The sequence below is a fragment of the Clytia hemisphaerica genome, unplaced genomic scaffold, assembly GCF_902728285.1.
Source record: "Clytia hemisphaerica strain Z4C2 unplaced genomic scaffold, Clytia hemisphaerica genome assembly, whole genome shotgun sequence".
NCBI classification, from domain to species: domain Eukaryota; kingdom Metazoa; phylum Cnidaria; class Hydrozoa; order Leptothecata; family Clytiidae; genus Clytia; species Clytia hemisphaerica.
Genome location: NW_027103519.1, coordinates 260,467 through 280,891, shown reverse-complemented (window position 1 = coordinate 280,891; position 20,425 = coordinate 260,467). Strand labels below are relative to the sequence as shown.

Here is a 20,425-nt window from a genome sequence, read left to right as displayed (position 1 = left end):
GGTATCCAAAGGGTCCGAAGGGCTGTGGGGGGCTGTAGAGGCCTCGATTGGTCCCACCGGGGCTGGTACCCAAAGGAGGTCATTTTTTGTAATTTTTGCCAGCTTTTGACAACACTTTGAGGAACTTTGAAGGACCCCCAACGGTGCAGACGTGTACCCTCACATCCCCCTGACCAGTAGGAACCAATTGGACCCCCGGACCTCGGCCAGGATCCCCAGGGACCGTCCGCAGTAGTACCCAAAGGAGGTCATTTTTTGTTGTCGAACTTTATCGAACGGAGTTTTTTGTCGAATTTGTCGAACCTTTTTTTTTGTGTCGAACTCTATCGAACGGAGTTTTTTGTCGAACATTTCTCGTTGTCGAACTTTGTCGAACTTAATATGTTTTGTCGAACTTAATCGAATACTCGCAATTTTAGCAACTTTTGAAAAGTTCGATTAAAGAATTTAATCGAACTTTGGTCGTTCGATTAAGTTCAACAAAGTTCGATTAGTTCGGTAATCGAACTGTTCGATTAATTACGTCTGGTACAGTAATTATGCATGGCTCTATCATTGTTTTTATGGCTGGACTACATAATTATTCAACAGGACGTCCTCTTTGAAAAAAGGTCTATTTTTGATTTGATTTTACTTTGTATTTTAATGACCAGACAGGTCATTCATTCGAGGGCTATGCATGTTTCCCTCCACTGATGCAAGTTACCCGTGTGGCGGAGTGTGGGGAGTTTTGCCGGTGTACGGTCTGAAAATCGGCCCGATGACTGTTAAACTTTAGCTTAGCGCTAATGAGCTGGAAATGATAGCTAAAAACAAATTTCACCACTAGAAAGCTGAAATCCTCAGCTTTCAGATGGTGTATGCTGCTTACATGAAAAAATCCGCAATCTTGTTGAAAAATTCCTTCTATTTTTTCAAAATTCCAGACAGCCTTTAGGTTTTCAAATAAAGCAGCATGTGATAGATTGTAGCCTAATCTTACCCTGGGTTTACTAAAAAAACCGCGATTGAAAAGATGAACCAGCTCAATAGCAACAGCCATTTGTTTCAATGTGGGTCGAGAATTTTCCGGTGCCGTGGTCAGCGCTAAATCGCGTTTTCACCTTGACGTCGAAAAACATGAATATCTTTGGAAAGAAAATAGATACCTGGATGCAGTTTTTTTTACTTGTTTCCCTGATAATTCTCGGTTAGTGTAAAACACAGGTCACAGGTCACGGGTCACGGGTCACAGGTCACGGGTCACAGGTCACAGGTCATACAAATTACAGACCGGAAAACTGTAACGCACTCGTAACATACAACCCATAACATACAACTCATAACAAAAGTTCCTGAAAATATTATATGTAATGGAAATGTAATATCAAAATATGGTATTTAGAAGACTTAAACGACAAATCATCAACCCCAAAAATTGACAACAAATGACACTTAAATTATGTAAATAATGATGTTATCTCAAAGTATGAGGTTTTGTACACCAATTAACAATAAAATATTTATCATGCGTAATAGGATGCCGACGCTGCAAGTGGATATAGATTGACAGGTTTTGAAAACAATAAATACTCCAAGAGAGCTGTTTTAGAGAGATGAAAATAGTGACGTCATTTTATCAAAAATACGAAGCAGGGGATAAAAATATTAAAACATTTATAAAATATAATCCCATTGACGCTATTTTCATCAATTCTTGTTATAATACCCAAGGTGATGCAGGAGATAAAATGAGATATGACATTAGTGATTGTGAGATAGCTATTTTCCTGTTAGGGGCTGTTTAAGGCAAAGGTGAGATCGATATTCGAATATTTCTTTATTCTTTGTATATAACATTCGTAACATGCGTATAACATTGAAAAGATAACTTTTTTGCACATGATGTAGATGTAATATATAATACAAGTATTACAGGTCCGTGTTATACACGGCATAAAACGCGAAATCACGTGGTAAACACGTGGGTAGATTTTTAGCTTTAAAATAGTTCTAGATCAATAAAATACCTTTGGAATTATATCATTGACATTAACAACTGTTTTTCAAACATTTTCTTTGTGTTTTACAGTAATCAAAGCTGACCTGTCAACACTGACCTGTGACCTGTGACCCGTGACCTGTGACCTGTGACCTGCGTTTTACACTAACCGGATAATTCCTGATTGATTTAAAAAAAAGAATGAACAGATTTGGATGATTCAAAGGTAAGTACTAATGCATTGAAGTTCATTTTTGTAAATTCTTCCTCGTTCCGCGCAAAAAACCCCGACGAGTGCGCACCCTAATGATGAGCCATATCAACGAGTCAACCAGTCAACAGACACCTGTCAGAACCTACACATACATGGCTCCACAGCAATCAATACCAATCCTACCAGAATATCTTTTACTCCCACCACACATCACCTGAAAAGTGCAACCCAAGCAGGAAGCCTAAGAAGGCACAAGCGCAAGGATAATACAGTCTGAGAAATCCTTCTAATCCAGACCCCCGCGCTCGATAGGATCGATCATCGGAACGGCTCGATGACGGATCGATATGTGATCGATGGATTACTTATCGATCCGGATAGGAGATCGATAGAGGATCGATACTCAAGATTTTTTTAAGCTTATGATTAGTTATCGATCTATCATCGATCTTTTATCGATCTTATCGCAAAATCGATTTATAATCGATGACGAATCGATTAACGATCGATGACGAATCGATATACTCGATTGAAATACTAGCTCGATAATGTATAAACGAAGGATCGATACTCAAGACTTTTTAATGGCTGAATCTTCCATCGATCTCCTATCCGGATCGATAAGTAGTAATCCATCGATCACATATCGATCCGTCATCGAGCCGCTCCGATGATCGATCCTATCGAGCGCGGGGGTCTGGTCTAATTGCACGCTTAACTTCCGCGGGCGTAAACTTGTAAATGCGCGCTTATCATAGTCCGCCCGAGTCCACCCATGTGCAATTGCACGCTTAATTTTCCGCCCTGCTTGAAGAAGCTTGAGCAATATAGTGGAGCTTACTTTTTTTAAAAACGGATGGAACCATGGTCAAATGGACAAAAACTGATTTTTGAATTGGAATCTTCATAAAATTTTGCGTAAAATTGTCCAAGCATTTCAGATTTTTTTCCGAGAAAACTTGAGGAAAATGGTCTATTTTGAACTCGCACAAACAAAAAGTGTTTTCATTTCCTTTCTAATAACTTGTAAATGATGTATCTCAATGTAAGCAATGATTATAATACTGATTTAGATTATTTGGAACATGAAATTGATAGGTAAAAACACTTTTAAAAACCTTACAATTTGATAGCCGTGCAATTACGCGTTTAAATCTCGGAATTTTAAGCGTGCAATTAGAAGGATTTCTCAGACTGTAATAAGGAAATCCCATCTCATGAATGCACATACCACCTCCAAAGACACAGAAAGAAAGTGTTGAAGTAGCAACTTCTTTTTGAAAGAAATAATGAATATTTTTAGGCCAGAAAAATCAAAACAACTTACAGCAACAGATCTTTGTTGTCAATTTGTGTATTCAACAGTTCAAAATTCTAAAAAACTTTACCCTACCACGTCTCGGCTGCAATCTTGAGTCTCAGAGGTCGGAGTTCGAGAAGAAGGCCTGGCCTGGAAACCCGAGTTAAAAAAACCGAGTGATGACATAGTCTAGCAAGATAGTAGGCTGCTGGCATCCACTAACGGATTCGTGCTCCTTATAGAGGATGCTTAATAAGCTATATTTCCTTTGTCCAGAGATTTGCCGCCTTTAGCCGATATACGGCTAAAGACATTTTTAGCTGGCGAGTGTCTACAAATATAACATTACGTAATGTTTAAATTTTCTGTGAGGCACCAAATCATAGACTGGAAAATATATTTGGATTTTGAAAAAAAAAGTAGGCGGAAGGAAGTTTGCTTGTTTTGTTTCCTCCTTTCTTGTTTAATGTGGAGATTTTGTAAAAGATGAGAAATTATATTTATTGAATTTAAGTGCCCTGATGTATCTTCTGTGTGCACCAACAAAATTTTGCTTCATAAAACTACATTTTGATGCTTTAATTTGGACTTGCATGAGTGTATAATTTTTTACCACACTGGATTCGTTGATCACTTTGGCTCCAGATAATTGTTTTGTCAGTTCTACAGATATGTTGCAGATTATTTCAAGGTATTCTAGTTATGTATATACAGTACATTTATGGGGTCATATTGAATATTTCTGACATTACTTCTTTATGATTCTACAAAAGGGAGTGTTGTTGTTCCTTCAACAAGGGCCTTTAAATGTTAAAACAAACAAAGAACTTTTCTTCAGCTTTGGCATTTCACTTTTTAATACTGTGTGGCCTTTGTATCTTTTCAGGTACTTATCTTCAATTCTTTGAAGAGATTGAAGTGTTTCTGGTTGTTTTCTTTCACTTTTGTGTTCATATTTTGTATTTTTTGAGCTTCGACCGAAGAGCTGATGGAAAAGTTTTGATAAATTTACAGACCAGATATCTTATAAAAGCAAAAGTCAAAAATAAATCTACAGACTGTACATAATGCGCGCATCAGATTGTTTTTTATCTTTTTTGTGCATTGTTTTTCTGGTCTGGGATTCGAATTTCAAATGTAAACATTCCATTGAAAACGTTCGAAACGATCGTTTTTGCGCGCACATCAATGTCAATCAAATTACTCGCCAAGATTTCCTTTGCGAACCGGAAAGCGTTTGGTAGATCATTAAGCAGACCTATACTACCTGTGGTTTTGTAGAGGTCTGCGATTCAGACTAGCAAGATAGACGACTAATTCAGACCCCGGGGGGGGGGGGTACTTAGGCAAATGGAGGGTACGGTATGTGCCGCCCTTAAGGGTACCTTTTTTGGACTTCCAAGGTCCCGCTAAGGGTCGGAAAAATCAGAAAATCAAATTTCAGTCCCACTAAGGGTCGAAAAATTGGAAAATTTCAACTTTTTACCCCCTGAAAGATCGAAATTTGGTCAAAATTGGTCAAATTTGTCCCGCTAAGGGTCGCAAAATTCCCAAAATTTTCCTTTGTTTTCTCCTTTTTAGTCCCGGTAAGGGTCCAAAGTTCGTGTCAATATCGCAATTAAAATTTTTTCCCGCTCAAAAAAAGTTCTTGAAAATAAAATGTGTGTGGATTTGTGTGTTAAAAATGTTTCATTTGAGTTGATTTTATTTTGAGAGTTTGTTGTTGCTTGATAAATAGTCTAGCAAGCTAGACGACTAATTAAGACATATTAGAAATAAAGCAAAAAAGTAAATTTTAGTCAACTGTTTTAGTCGTCTAGAAACCTTTGTGCACTAACTCCAAACAAAAAAAAAGTGTCAATATCGCAATTAAAATTTTTTCTCGCTCAAAAAAAATTCTTTAAAATGAAATGTGTGTGGATTTGTGTGTTAAAAATGTTTAATTTGAGTTGATTTCATTTTGAGAGTTTGTTGTTGCTTAATAAATTGTTTTCTCACTACGCAAGTTTCTGCGTAGCTAGGCCCGGTATCTATAAGGCTGGAACACCGGATTCTTCCAGTCGTTTATACAAACTAAATCCCGTATCATTATTTGTGTTTATTATTAGTATTACATGCATTATAAACGACTCCAGTCTACTTGATAAATTGTTTTTTCGCTACGCAAGTTTCTGCGTAGCTAGGCCCGGTATCTATAAGGCTGGAACACCGGATTCTTCCAGTCGTTTATACAAACTAAATCCCGTATCATTATTTGTGTTTATTATTAGTATTACATGCATTATAAACGACTCCAGTCTAGTGATGACACAATAATAACTTGGTTTTTAAGGGGGGGCCTTTAAGGTGCACCTTCATTTTTTTGTGAGTAAAAAGTATTAACTCGTTCATTGGGGGCGAGTTGGGGTGCAGAACCTAGAAGAAAAACCTAGTTAAGAAATTTCAAAAATTTAAGGAACATCTAAAATAACCGAGTTAATGCACCTTAAAAAACTATAAACGTATGTAACAAATCCTGATTACTAAAAACCCCGGGGGGGGGGGGGTGCTAGGGTTGGCAAATGAGTGGTATGTGCGGACGGGACCTCCGAAAACCGACCTTTAGAGAGACTGATTTTTGCTGAAAAGGCGACCCTTAGAGAGACTTTTTGAATTTTTTTTTTTTCGATTTTTGAAAAAAGTCATACCCTTACCTAGAGACTTTATTAGAATGTTTTCTCTGGAAATCAAAAAATTATCTAAATATCCTGAATTTTCCGACCCTTAAGCTAAGGCTGAACTGATAGTTTTTCAGGCTGCTGCAATGCAATTAGCCCCGGGGGGGGGGGTACTACCCTTGTCGACCGACGGGGGTGCTCCGCCGAGGTTCGAAAAATGGACCCTACGTGGGACTCGAAATTTGCGAAAAAAGTGACCCTGAATGGGACTGAAATTCCAAAATTTTCTCAAATTTTCTACTTTTTCCCCAAATTTTCCAAAAAAAGGCACCCTACGAGGGACTGATTTTTTTCTGTTTTGGTGTTTTTGCGACCCTACCTGGGACTCGTGGAGGTTAAAAAAGGTACCCTGACCAGCGGAGCATCCCCGTAACCCAACTTGCCCTAGTACCCCCCCCCCCGGGCAATTAGTGTTGCGTTGCAAGCGCGCGAGAAACACCCTCGACCCCATGGCTTATCTAACCCCCTTACGCTATTGATGATTCTGATGGACGCGTTGACGGGGGATATAAGCCCTGGTGCACTTTAAAAACGAAAGTACTTTTAGGCATGTACGCGAAACGTATGTCGATTAGCATAATCCCGCCATTTTACAAATTCCGAGAATTTGAAAAAATCAAAACAACCTAAATAATAGCTGATGTAAATAGTAAATTTAAAAGTCAAAGACAGATTCTCAACATGAAGAAGTTGAAGTATGAAGAACTCTTGGCAAACCAATCAATTGACAGAATTGCAAAATGTCATTTAAATGAAACTTGATTGACAGAGAAAGATACTACGAGACCTTGATAAGCAGTCTATCCCTGCACTGAGCGAACTGGAACTGCTTGTAAAACGATTTTTTACAGAAAGACAAAAGGACTATGGAAAATAGTTTAAAGATTCACTCGAAAAGACCCTCTGCTGTCCACATATAATTGTTTTGTTTGAACTGATTTCCAACGGCAATCTTGCATGTTTCTTTATAATCTGATCACTCGTGATGAATGACTGACTGATGTTTATACATTTTGACATCTATCTTGTCCATGACCATGGGCATCAGGAGTATGAAAAAGAAAAAGCATACATCTCCAGTGATTGCTTGACTGGTAGTCAAAATGAACTGATCGGTGAAGAAGCTTTTTCGGAAAAACTTGAGATTACGTACAATACAAACTCACTGCAAAAATGTTCTGGTTATGGTTTATACAATTAAAAGCTTGGCAATTATGTGAACAATTCTAATCAATTGATGAATGTGTAAAAGCAAGAAACTTCAAGTATTGAAAAATAAATAGTAAATGTCAAAAAGTATACAAATTAGTATGGTACAGTGTGTATATTGGACTAAATTTGACAAAAAATTTTGAAGCTGGAAGTAGGTTTTTTATCGGGATAAAATTTATGCAAACATATAACAAATCTGTCATCTAGATTATCAATTATGACATGTTAGACTTTTTTGGATTTCAGTTGAATTTATTCTGACCTAAAGATTATGTTTCACTGTCGTCATCATGTTCTGATTTGCTACATAACAAAATTTTTGGAAAGTTTTCCATATAGTCTTCAGTTTTTAACCTATTTTGAGGATAAAATCAAATAGGAGTACAGTCATCTAAAGTAACATTGACAGATTTTTTTTCATAAGCTGTATTAAGTGTCAAATTTTATTATTTTATAGATGAATATTTCTGGACATTGTTTCAAAAGATAGCAATCAACTACATTTTGGTCAAAATTCCAGAATAGAACTTTAAGATTATATGTCTTTTCAGTTCAAGTTCTGTTATTTTGATACAAAATGATTGAGAAATTTACTACAAAAAATTGAATACATATCTCTGCTTTTTTTTGTAAATGTCACATTTTCTTTGGAGCAAAGCTGTTTCATTTTAAAGCATCTGATACTTTGAAGCTGAAAGGACTGATAAAACAAGATTAATTTTTGGAACTTTTTTCAATCAAAAATTAGGAACCATTAAAGGCAAAAATAAAATTTGGAATTTGCACTTTACCTTCACTGTTCTCGAGACTTGACAAAATTTATAATAATACCTTGAAGGAAGAAATTTTGGCAGGAATTTAATTTGGCGGGTGGTTGAGAAAGTTTTTTCAGAGGAATTTAAGAGAAATTAGACGAGAATTTAATTTGGCGGTGGAAGGAAATTTTTGGCCAAAAATGGTTACCAAATAAGCAAAAACCTGTTTTTAAGGCCTGAAATAGCACAAATTTGGAGAATACACGAGATAAATTAAATTTGGCGGGAATTTAATTTGACATATGGCGGAAAAAAGAAACTTTGGTGAAAACTTAATTCGGCAGATTCCTGGTAAATCCGCCAAATTTTATTTCCGTCATAATTTATTCCTTTAAGGTAGTCCTTGATTACAATCGACCTCTTTTTAATATTGAAATTCAACAAAATCTAATATTATTTTCAAGCCTTTCCCATGAACATTTTCCATAGGACCAGTAAATATTTCTAACTTTTTTTGTTAATTGAATAAAACGAAATGTTCCAAGTTTATTAAAGTTTCATGTAAAATGTATTCCTGCAGATTTCTTTTGATCATCTGCCAAATCTCTAAAAAACTTATTACACCATGTTTTTATTATCAAAACCCTGAGTTGAAAATCGTTTAAAGATTCACAAGAAAAATCTTAAAAATGGCACGTATAAAGATTCACACAAGAATATCAAATTCATTTTACTAGTCAGAAAACTCTTATTAATTAGAATCTAATTCCAAACTCTATACAATGATTCATAGCTAGCATTAAAATTTTCATAAAATTTCGAATGTGTATTTTACATAATTCAATGTGTTCTAAATAAATAAATAAATTCTTAATGAATGATGATATAGTAACAGAACAAAATTCACCAAAAGTAGTTATCGCCAAAATTGAAAGAATTGCTTCCTCACCCTGCCTCACCATAATAAGGGCCCCTAATAAGTTCTTGCCAGAATTAAAATTTCCAGTGATTTTCCTAAGGGGCCGTCCACATAGTACGTACGCACTAAGGGGGAGAAGGGGTGTCTTCTCAAAAGCATGTGCTTGCGTACAGAGGGGAAGGGGAAGGGGAGGGGTCGAGAAAAGTAAGTACGCAGAAAAAAAAAATTCACAGCCCTTTTTTTGCTTGTAAAATTGATTGAAAGAGAATAAAAAGAGAATTATTATTCGCTTGTTCCTTACAAAATATCAGCTGTTTCTCTCTCATAGAAAAAGGGGAAAACCCAAGCCTTTTGAATTTGATTTTTTTTTCAGCCAGGGGGGGGGGTGTTAATGAAAAAAGTACGTACTCACCAGGGGGTATAGCTATTTGCATCTGCTTGCCTATAGGGGGAGGGTATATATATACTCAATTTTTGACATTTTAGTGCGTACGTACTATGTGGACGGTCCCTAAGTAACCCCAAAGTTCTATTTGAAACACTATTTTTTTAGCATAAAAGAACCACTTTATATACTGTGCTATTTGCCCAAATTAGTTTTTGCCAAAATTAAAAATTGCATTTCTCTTCAAAACCACATTTATAAAAAATTCTATTTTATTTAGCTCCTTGCCAAAATAAGTTCTCTCCAAAGTAATTATTCCCCAAATTCTTATTTTTTCGCAATTTTTGCCTCTTGCTGATTTCACCATTTTATCTCCAATTGTCCCTTTTCGTTAAATAATTGTTTTTCAGCGAAGTGAAAGTAACAAAGATCAAGCATTTTCACTCTTAATTGTTACACAGTCCATAAAGTGTCCATCAATCTTTTCTTTCTTATTATTTAAACCAGTTAAACATCATAACAGTGGCCAAATGTTTAAAATTAACTTCAACTGACACTGATGACTGAGCAATGCATTTAGTTATTTAGCATCCTGGAAAACCAGGGCTAACAAATAGTGCAATCTCTCAGAGTTTTTATAGCACATGCTCATTCCAATCAGCCAATTAGTCACAAAAGCAAGATGCAATGATGATGTTGAGGACATGATACTTTTCATGTTTTTACACACAAAAACATTATGTTGTTGTACAAAAATCTGATTGAATTCATCCTACTGCTACTGTCACTGTCGTTCATCGTTCCCAGCTGTGGTGATATGATATGGGTCGACAATTGGAGTTTATGTTCTTGAGGCTGGATATAAAAATTCTATCGGCTACTTTTTGGATGAGCAGCATCAGCAGAGTCAGCACCAAAGCATTAGAGCTGTGCTGTTGAAAATGTTTTATTTATTTTTCACATAATCTAAAAGTGAGAAAGAAAGCAATAATTTCAAGGTTGAAATTTCTTTAGATTTGCGGAGTGTGTTTAAAGCCAGTTAATTTATAGCTTTAACTGTTTAAGACGGACCAGTTCACAGCAGTTTTCTGCACCAACCCTAAAACTTCACCACAAAAAAATATCCATATCAGAGAGCCAAATTTAAAAAACAGTAATTGGAAGTTGAGACTTATTGCAAGGCTACTAATTTATTTTGAGCCAGTAAAAAACCATTATTTAAAAGACAGAGGAAAGCCATTCTCTATTCCAAACAACAAACACAGTCATTTTCTACTTGCATTTCCCTTCCAAATGTCCAAATCAACATTATTTTCTTTTCCCATGCCAAATGGTCACACGGAGAAAAACTATTTACAGCATTTTGATATAAATTATTTTAGTAAGTGTGCTCGCAGCTCGGCTGTACTTGTCTTCGCAACATACTGCCCACACTCAAGCTGCCAGAGTCCAAAGGTCGAAATATATCAAGATTCTTGATATTTTCTCTTCTAAAGTACCAGGGCCCTAAACGATTCCTCCAATTATACGGTACTGGCCTCTTTAAGTCGCAGAATCGTTTATCGGCCCTGGCTCGCGAGGGTGATTTAGTAGGTACAAAGAATGCGTTCGAATGACAATTCCTGCATCAATAACACGCCATGCGTAATTTGTCGTTCTTCCAAAACCGTAAGTTGTTAATCTTTGCAATGAGCTAAGAAATTTGTCGTTCTTTTTGTCTATGTTAAGCAAATGCAAGAATCGTAACGTTGAAGCCCTCCGATGAAAGAGCTCAATAATACCAGGATCAAAAGACACTATATTTTTATCACTTCCCATCAAGTATCTGGCTACTTGTCGATTGGTAAAGTTGCTCATCCTCCAACAAAAAGTTTCTTATAAGAAACTGTCAACAGGAAATGGCTCGACTAAAATTTCGAGTAGATTATAAGTAGATATTTTCGTAAAAGTTACGCCAACAAAGCGACACGAATATTTTGGGGTATTTTTTTTTTGTTTTAGGCTGAAAGCTGTAATACAGATAAAGCTGACCAGGAACAGACCCAATGGTATGCAGTACTCATTTTGTCTTGTGCAAAACAAATACAAACAGAAGAAGATAATCTCCAAGTCTCCGAATGTTTACACTCACCCAAAATAAAGCTCAAAGAAATTATTGTACTTGATTGATATCACGGTGAGAAGTTGGAAAAGCCATGCTAAAAGACACGAAAATGGTGATGGAAATACGCGTTAACAAAGATAAGTAACGCTTAATAAACGCTGGCTGATTTGATAAATATTGACAATCACTTCAAACAAAGAATTTCACACTCACAAAAAATCGCACAGAGAGAGCTTGGTTGGTTCAGGAACAGTTCCTTATTGACTTTCAGCGTGGTTTGGAGGAGCAGAGAGAAAAAAAGAAAAGGTGAAAGGATTTTTTTGCGAAGGGTTTGAGTCATGATAATAAAACGCGTTTGTTGAGTATTTTCGTTTCAACAAGTGATATTATTTATTATTGTACCATGAGCAAGTTGTTGGGGATTCAATGTAAGATGACTCTTTTGCAAAACATCAATCACTTCTCATGTCATACTACACTGTGTACTACAAAAAAGAAAGCAAGAAAAAAAAGTTTTGAAAAATTGATGTGTTGTTGAATTGAAAAAGCTGGAAGTTTGAAACTCGAGATTTTTATTGGCAATTCAGTGGTTTCGAAGTTGATGATTCTAATTATTGTGTAAAACTTTCAACCTTGTTCCTTTCTTTCTTAGACATTAAAAGAATATTTGGTCTTTGGTTTATGAACATTATCCCACCAAATGCTGAGTTTAGAATAAAGTGATCGTGTTATTTGGATAGGAGTGGTGTATCTTTTTTTGGGAGGATGTTTTCCACACCCTTGCTGCTTATACTTTTTACACATCTTTGTGGTGTAAGTTTCATCTACACTGTATTTCACTGTATATCATGTCACTTATTATTAAGTAGTATGTTTGAACGTTAACTAGTACAAATAACCTAAAGTTTAGGCAACACTTTGTTTCTAAACAATTCACTTTATTTTAGAAGGTGATTTCAACGGCCAACGATGACAAAGGTATGAGTCACTCCTAATACAAACTTTATACTATGCTGCTTTCTATGACGGAAGGGTTTTTGCGGTGATGAATATTTTTTTCTTAAAACAAACAATAATGACACCCTTCATTTCATTTTTACAGAGTCAGTTCATGTGCGCATAAAGCGGCAACAAGCGCCACAAAACTACCAACTTCCACCACACCTTCGACAGCCTCAACCAAACAATAGACAACATTTCAGACTTCCACCTTATCTGAGACAACCACAAACCAACCCTTATCTTAGACAACCTCGACCTGATCCACGATATGCACCCAACCGACTAAGACCAAATCCACGTTTTCCCAATCAGCCGAGTCCTAATACTCGCTTCCCCCAAAATCAGCCTCGACCTGACCCAAGGTATCAGCCTCGCCCTGACCCAAGGTACCAGCCTCGCCCTAATCCTCGTTATCCAAACCAGCCACGCCCTACTTCGAATAGGGGTCAACCACCACGTAGACCTGGACCATTTCGTCCGCCTCCTTTGAGAGATTTGCATGGTTACCAACAATCACCAACAAGACCTGGAGAAATCTCCATCAATTTCATCAACAAATCTGGCAGGAGAATCAACGTAAGTTTAACAACAAAGTCTTCTTATTCACCATTCAAAACGTGACCGAGATGAGCACGTAATTCCCTTTCCACCTTCTTTTATTACAGATGTTCCAGTCCCTGCCTTACGGTCACGAGACACGGTTCACTTTCACTTTACGACCGAACGAGCCGCGAAGGGTGAGCGTACAACCAGATAATTCTTTCTGGCAAGCATATGATATGACGACAAGCTTTCCTCTCTACATCAATGGTCAGCCGAGCCTTGAAACATATCTTCTTCGACAAGGAACGAGTGTAGATGCACGAATTACTTCACGTAAGAAGGCTCTCTCAGTGGAAACAATTCAATATCTATTTAACAAGTAATCTGAAAAATATTTAGTGTACAGCAATTCTTCTCAAATATCTAATTTTAACTTTAATTCCTTGCAGCCAACTTACGAGCAGAGCCAGTGAAGCGCGATCGAAGTGTTCCACGCTTTATCGAAACACAGGTGGTGGTGGACAAATCAATGCTGGACCACCATGGTGAACAGAAAGTCATGAATTACACCATCATGCTCATGAATTCGGTACGTTAGAGTGCAAAACCTTCTTCAAAGTATAATGAAAATCTTAAGAAGGTGATTGTTACCATTTTTTCATCTTCATCTACAGGTGACGCGAACGTTTTTGCATCGATCGTTCGGAGCGCCCATCTACGTTTCTGTTGTCAACATTCACCTTATGAAGAACAAACCGGTCAGTACAACATATATTGTCTCAACACCACACACAGTACCAGACCCCTTCATTCACATTGTATTCTTCCCTTTCACATTTTCAGTCGTATTACCGTATCGTGACCAATCGTCCGGAAATCAGCGTTCCCGGAGCATGTCGGTATTCAAGAGAAGTTGCTCAACGTAACAACTCGGTGGATTTTCATCTCATCTTGACAAGGTATACATATTGCAGCATTTTCTCTAACCATTCATTATTTTACATCCCTACATCAATTTCTAATAATTGATCAAGGTATTTTCCTAAGATTTTCCAAACCTTCTCTTCAATGGCAGATTTATATAAAAAGTTGTTTATTCCTTTTCCAAGCTCTATCTTTTGAACTGGAGCAAGAATCATCATTTTTAAAAGAGATTCATTTTATTTTCAGGGAGGATATTGGACCAGCAGGTAAGTTGATTTCTTGAAAAAATTCTCCACCAGTGATTTGCTTATATAGATTTTGTACTGCTCAAAAACCTTCTTCACTCAATTTTATCTTTCCAACACACACAGGGTTTGCAGCTATGTATACAATGTGTAGTCGCAGAAGTTGTGCATTAGTCAAGGAGAACGGACCCGACACATCTTTCGTCGTCACTCATGAACTTGCACACGCGTAAGTTATACAACATAGAGATAGGAGATCTTTATTAATGAGCTGTTACCCGTTATATTTTCTAACGTTGACCATGTCTACAACACTGTGTTTTCACACCTTGGTAAAGTTTAAGCAACCGACACTGCGGTTTGCTGGCTGTTACTTATGATAATAGTTTCCCGATTACCCGATTACCGTAATCCGTTTTTGTGATTCAGTTTGGGTATCGATCATGACGAGGACGATGGTTGTGGAAGAGAGAATTTGTCCGGTGGAAATATTATGGTCAAAAAGTTGTATGCTACCTCTTCCAACTTTCGATGGTCCAAATGTAGTGCGAAAATGATTTGGCAAAATTTGAAGTAAGCAAATGTGTCAAAAGAGAACTAATTTTATTGATGAATATTGCTTTGAAAGAGGTAAATAGAATAACTACCGTAGATGACTAGATAAATAGCAATTTCTTTTTCCATTGTTTAGATACTTCACGTGTTTAAAGAACAAACCAAAAATGCTTCCCGCATTCAAAAAAAGCATGGATTGGCTACCAGGGGAGCTGATGGAGATTAAAGATCAATGTCGAAGCTATCATGGTTCCTCCGCTCTTCCTTGCACACCCAGGGTTTGTTCCATCATTTTTGTTATTCATGTATTCTATAACAGATATACTCTACTAGAATCGTAAGTTGACATAATTCGATGTGAACTCATCATCAAAGGACCGTTTGTAGTGTACTCTTCCTCAATTTCAGAATCCATTGACGGCGTGCAGATATTTATGGTGTCGACCCAATCAGAGTGCGCCTTGTCAACCTGTATGGTGGCATGCTCCTTTGGAAGGCTCAACGTGTGCCAAAGCAAAGGTGAGATTTCTTTTGGAGTTTATGTGTATTATTTAAAGCTTACAGACAAAGAGGTAATGAATCATAGAGTTTCTCATAAAAACATGAATTTATCGAACAATTTGTGGTTCATTTGGTTAACCATCACTTCTTCATCTTTTTGGACAGTGGTGTAAAAGAGGGCGTTGTGTGACCAAAATCAAGATCAAACCAGTTAACGGTGGGTGGTCCAAGTATTCGGAATTCACACCACCCTGCAACCGAAAGTCCACCAGATGGATTGTTCAACATCGAAACAGAAGTTGCACCAATCCCAAGTAAGACCCAAAATAAATCTCTTCGAAGCTTCCATTCCAAACCCAGCCTTGACAGTATATTCACAACTGACTATCATACTTTATTCTGATTCTCTTTAACAGGCCGAGGTTATCAGGGAAGAAATGTCAAGGTAGTCCCAATCAATATCGTATTTTGATCCCAGGAAGGAATGGGATTTGCAAGCCTTTCAACATGCGACAATTGGTAAGCAATCTTCAACAAGAGAAAGTAGAAGGCACCATGATGGAAGAAACAAACTATTCTTCTCATCACCTTTTTATTCTTCTGATTCAGCTCTTAAGCGGAGAAATCGATTGGGAAAACATACGACAGAACGGGTGCAGTTATAAGAATGATAACGTCACTAAATGGAGAGTTTATCGCGAAAGCGAGCAACGTAGACAAGGTAAGATCATTATGTTTTACGTTCTTTCATTGGATTCGTCAATGTAAAACAACAATCTCCTTAAGAAAATGAAAGTGAACAGGCCTTTGGTGCATCTCATCTATAATTTTTATTTTGCAGTAAAGTCGTTAAATTTAACGTGCGATTTTGAAAGCCCTGGATGCGGATGGAAGAATTCAAAGAAGGGCGTCAAAGGGTGGAATATTGGCAAAGGAGCAACGCCCTCACACCGAACAGGTCCTTCCGTTGATAACACCATCAAGACCAAGACAGGGAAATATCTTTACTTTGAGGCGTCATGGGTGTCAGGTACCACCCCTCTGAGGAGAGGGTCACGTGTCATTTTGGAATCACCTATCATCTTCTCATCACAAGTGTGTATGAAATTCGCTTATCACATGTATGGAAAGGGTGTTGGCTCGTTAGAAATACACATTCGAAGGGGCAAGCATTCACGCAAAATGTGGAGTAAGAAAGGCGATCAAGGTGATAAGTGGTATCAAGCTGAAGTTGAACTGGCTATCAACATCGAGTATAAGGTTGGTCACCAAACAATATAATAACTCACTTTAAGTCCATTCATTCCATCAAAGGGTTGACTGTTGGGATTGTTACCATTATTCTGTTTCTCAGTTATGTCGATCAGGATGGTCAGAACACTTGCTCCTTTCTTGATGATGAAAAGAAGGACTTACCGACCATGACCAATATATCTCTGTTTCTTATTAGATCACGATCGAAGCAGTGCGTGGTAATTCATATTACGGAGATATAGCAATTGATGATATTCAATTTTCTTACGGGCTGTGTAATGCAAAGTCAAGTCAAGGTAGGTATTCGAAGGGAAAAGTGGGTTTCTACGATGAAGTATTTTCTCAAACAACGTCGGATAAAATAAGTCAAGAGCCTCTAGAGCTTAAATGGTCTCCATTTTTGAAAAACCTTACCTGTCAGTGAACTTCCTTTTCTTCTTTTCTTTTTCAGACGATAAACAGATCTGCACGAACGTGTGTATCACTCAAGATAATTCAAAGATGGTTCGAAGGAGACTTCCTGATGGCTATCCCTGTAAATTACCAAAATCGAAAAATAATGTTTGCTTTAGACAAGTTTGTCAGGTAAATAAACATTTTATTCCAAATTATCCAGATATAGGTATTCCCCAAAACGCATTGAATATCTTTGATCTTTATTCTCATTCACCAAAGAATGAGAGATAATGACAATTTATCATTCTTAATTTTTAGCCCGTTAACTGTCATGGTGTTATAAATGGCCGAAAATGCTGACATTACAAAAATGATTTTTGAGAAAATTTAATGTATTTAATCAGTTTTATTTGTAAAATTTATATTTTTATCAAAGAGAATAGAAAAAGTTTAGACCTGAATAGAACGCTGGAAATATAAATAATATATTGTACATCATTGACCGCAAAATGATCAAAGTGTGGTTATGATGAAGAATGCTTTCTCATCCACAAGGTATGAGAGAGTTATTACACGCTTTTTTTTTATAAGAATGGTGTTTTTCCATCTCATCATGGATATTCTTAACTTTTTGGCGAAAATCATCTAAAAATATTCTTACGGTATTCTTAGGTTAAGATCGAAATTGGCAATCTACTGGTTAAAATGCATTAAAAATGGCATTCTTAGGTTCAGTTGCTAAATTCCATGATGGTGATATTCTTACTATATTCTTAATTTTTTGGCCATTTTCATCATGGACATTCTTATAAAGTGTATTCTTATTAAAAAAAAAGCGTGTATTCAATTCTTACCTCATTGTCTTCATGACCCATCCAATGAATCAATTCCAACCACATCACTCAGTACACTTCTAATTTTTATATTTTACCTAAAGCGAAACAAATTACCACCATTTATTTTGTCATTATAAGATCCTGGTGTTAATCTCTAGGGGTGTTATTTCGGGTTTTATTACTACTGGATTAATGTATATCTTTGTTCTTAAGATTGCCCTCAGATGAAAATTACTTGAAAATTACATTTCCTGTGGTGTTTGATAACACAAAGCTAAAATAAAATAAAAATACATAAAAACAAAGAATTACTTTGGTCTTTTTATAATAAAATTTTCTAATACACGGAAGGTCTTCTAGCTAAACACAGTGTGTCCGCGAAAAAAACGGAGCAGAATTTAAATATAACCTTTATAAGGACTGCTTAAACAACACAATATGTGAACAATATGGTTTGCGGACAGTAAGGTACGAAGTTAACAACACATACTCTATTATAAAAAGGAAACCTCTTGAGTTGGCAATACATTGTGGGCACTTTTTCACTATACTATGAGCACAACTTAATAGTATTAAGTGTTCTATGTAGCCATATAACCTTATCAATCAAAATCAAAATTAAATTTTAACAAGCTTGGAATAACCAGTTTTGAGGATTTAATTTCATGTAAAATTGGCTCTGATTTTTTTTTGGACACACTTTATAGAATATAGAAACCTTCGATATGAAAACAAAAAAGTAAAAGTCTGAGGTTCTCGAAGAAAATACAAAATTTCTTATATTTGAGGGAGTAGGATGTCCATTTTACAAATTATACTCGCTGTAATTACAAAAAATATCCAAATATCCCTTGAATCTGGTGCCACAAAACTTGAGTTTGAATAAAAATCACCAACGAGAAAAGAACATTCAAATCAAATCTCGCTATTAAAAAATTGGCGCAGAAAAACGTATTTGGCTCTTTGAGGAAATTAATCTTTTCGAGTATACACAAGGTTATGAATTATCGGGTTGACAATGGCATGTTTTGCTGTCCAACTTGCTGCCAGAGCGACAAATAATGGGTGGGCAAACACATTTGCACGTATTGGGGTCCCGAATCTTCAACGGGATGCGACATTTCTTGTGAAGATTTTTACACACGCAAGCGCAGCGAGACTGAATCCATTCCTGTTTACGGGCAGGACAAAAACGTTCTCGAATGGGACAAGCACAGCAATTATTCGGGTCTTTCTCGAAGTTTTTTGGGCATCCCCAGCTCATACAATTGCACCGACAACGAGCTGTATCCCAGAACTGGAAACGATTGCATTCATTCCCTTCATGTTTGCATCCACATTCACATGATGTATGGTTGGTGATGGCAACGTAAGCCAATGCCGGTGGAATTTCATCTTCTGGGTTTCCCGAGGTCCAGGTTAAAGCAATGACTTTAGCACGAACCTTCTTTGTCTCTAAATGTAAAAGTTGCGAAATGTTGCAATTGACAGGTCTAATGTATGAAAATGGATGTTTGCCCAGTTGATATTAGGACCATAGTGTCTTTTCAATACTGCTGGCATATTCACCGCCGCTTTAAATGATTTAAAAGTTATACACAGATAGTGATAAACGTACCTTTAGGTTGGCATCTGGAAAGGAATTGCATAGGGCCACATCCACCAGCACATCGGTGCACTTCCACATAGTAAGGGAAATGGATCTTGCTCACGCTGCTCGGTTGAGGGACTTCAATGACCGTTTTTCGTGGAAGACATGGCTGGTTGGGAAACAGAATGGCGTCTAGAATGGAATGGAACAAGTTAACAATACATGGCAAGGTTTTAACCACAAAAATTAATACAACAAAACCGATACGAAGAAGAGAGAACAACCTACCAAATCCTCTTTGCCGTGGTTCTTCAATCCTCAGTTTGTGAAACAGTGTCTCCAAGTCACCACCTTGCAATTTCTTCAACACGTTCTCTGGTACGCTCTATGATTGAAAATGGTTGTAATACATTCAATAGACTCTATAATATAATATTCGACACAATCAATCTCACTCTAATTCATGGTACAATTTCCTTCATATTAGGGTCATAAGTTTTTTCAACAACTCTCCCTGGAACTACCTAGCTAGCGATTACCAAATTAGATGTCACTTTGAAAATTGTAGGGAAAGTAATTACCTTATCTTGAGCTGACACAGAAAGCATAAGGACGAAAAGAAAAATATTTTGATAGAACATGTCGAGTTCAACAAATTTCCGCTTTACTAGGATATCAATTGAAAGGCAGTAAATTATAAACAAATTTTTGTAGAAAATTCTTTTGTAACTGTTTTATACTTTGAGGATAATAGAGGGGCAAGATATGGTTAGAGTGGAATAATGTTATCTATATTTTAATGAATTTATTGATTGAAAGAAAATTTGTGTGTTTGTGACGTCGTGAGATATTTTGTAATAGCTTTAGATAGGAGAAGGAGACAGGGTTGGTCACATGATGATACTCAAAGATAACACATCGACATCAGAACAAAACAACCAGCATCTTAGTCACACCAATCTTAAAAATATTTCACATCATATCACATATA

The 20,425-nt window shown here is 36.7% G+C and overlaps 3 protein-coding genes across 5 annotated transcripts in view; 1 reads left to right on the top strand and 2 right to left on the bottom strand.

Moving 5' to 3' along the window:
• Positions 1-17,043, bottom strand: part of LOC136799354 (UDP-glucose 4-epimerase-like) — a 40,975-nt gene extending 23,932 nt beyond the window's left edge. Inside the window, exon 1 of one of the 2 annotated variants that reach the window (XM_067056062.1) lies at positions 17,026-17,043. The gene's annotated coding sequence lies outside the window, so the exon portion shown is untranslated. Of the gene's footprint in view, positions 1-3,522; positions 3,541-17,025 lie in introns of those variants that run through there. The other variant, XM_067056063.1, reaches the window with a different exon arrangement.
• LOC136799352 (uncharacterized) lies at positions 11,458-17,500 on the top strand. 2 transcript variants are annotated; one of them, XM_067056058.1, is made up of 20 exons: positions 11,458-11,893; positions 12,240-12,400; positions 12,535-12,565; positions 12,690-13,165; positions 13,255-13,465; positions 13,582-13,721; positions 13,807-13,890; positions 13,976-14,091; positions 14,303-14,322; positions 14,428-14,530; positions 14,731-14,874; positions 14,993-15,134; positions 15,265-15,375; positions 15,523-15,671; positions 15,774-15,876; positions 15,967-16,078; positions 16,199-16,617; positions 16,808-16,907; positions 17,063-17,196; positions 17,326-17,500. In XM_067056058.1, the coding sequence occupies exons 2-20, from the start codon at positions 12,353-12,355 to the stop codon at positions 17,365-17,367; spliced, it is 2,685 nt and encodes an 894-aa protein (XP_066912159.1). In that variant the 5' UTR covers positions 11,458-11,893; positions 12,240-12,352; the 3' UTR covers positions 17,368-17,500. The 2 variants fall into 2 exon arrangements, with proteins under 2 accessions (XP_066912159.1, XP_066912161.1); XM_067056060.1 differs by having other exon boundaries at positions 11,659-11,893; positions 12,538-12,565.
• Positions 17,501-18,745: 1,245 nt separating this feature from the next.
• Positions 18,746-20,137, bottom strand: LOC136799356 (balbiani ring protein 3-like). The gene is made up of 4 exons (XM_067056065.1): positions 20,016-20,137; positions 19,723-19,819; positions 19,462-19,626; positions 18,746-19,298 (listed from the first exon to the last, which is right to left on the bottom strand). The coding sequence occupies exons 1-4, from the start codon at positions 20,073-20,075 to the stop codon at positions 18,841-18,843; spliced, it is 780 nt and encodes a 259-aa protein (XP_066912166.1). The 5' UTR covers positions 20,076-20,137; the 3' UTR covers positions 18,746-18,840.
• Positions 20,138-20,425: the final 288 nt, after the last annotated feature.

Bases quoted from the DNA above. Each gene is read 5' to 3' on its own strand.
- LOC136799352 (XM_067056058.1), top strand. From the start codon at position 12,353: ATGTTTTCCACACCCTTGCTGCTTATACTTTTTACACATCTTTGTGGT. The intron at 13,891-13,975 runs GTCAGTACAACA...TCACATTTTCAG, and splicing joins ACCTTATGAAGAACAAACCG to TCGTATTACCGTATCGTGAC. The intron at 16,079-16,198 runs GTAAGATCATTA...TTTATTTTGCAG, and splicing joins AAGCGAGCAACGTAGACAAG to TAAAGTCGTTAAATTTAACG.
- LOC136799356 (XM_067056065.1), bottom strand. From the start codon at position 20,075: ATGTTCTATCAAAATATTTTTCTTTTCGTCCTTATGCTTTCTGTGTCA. The intron at 19,820-20,015 runs GTAATTACTTTC...TTTCAATCATAG, and splicing joins CTGTGTCAGCTCAAGATAAG to AGCGTACCAGAGAACGTGTT. The intron at 19,299-19,461 runs GTACGTTTATCA...TTTTACATTTAG, and splicing joins TTCCAGATGCCAACCTAAAG to AGACAAAGAAGGTTCGTGCT.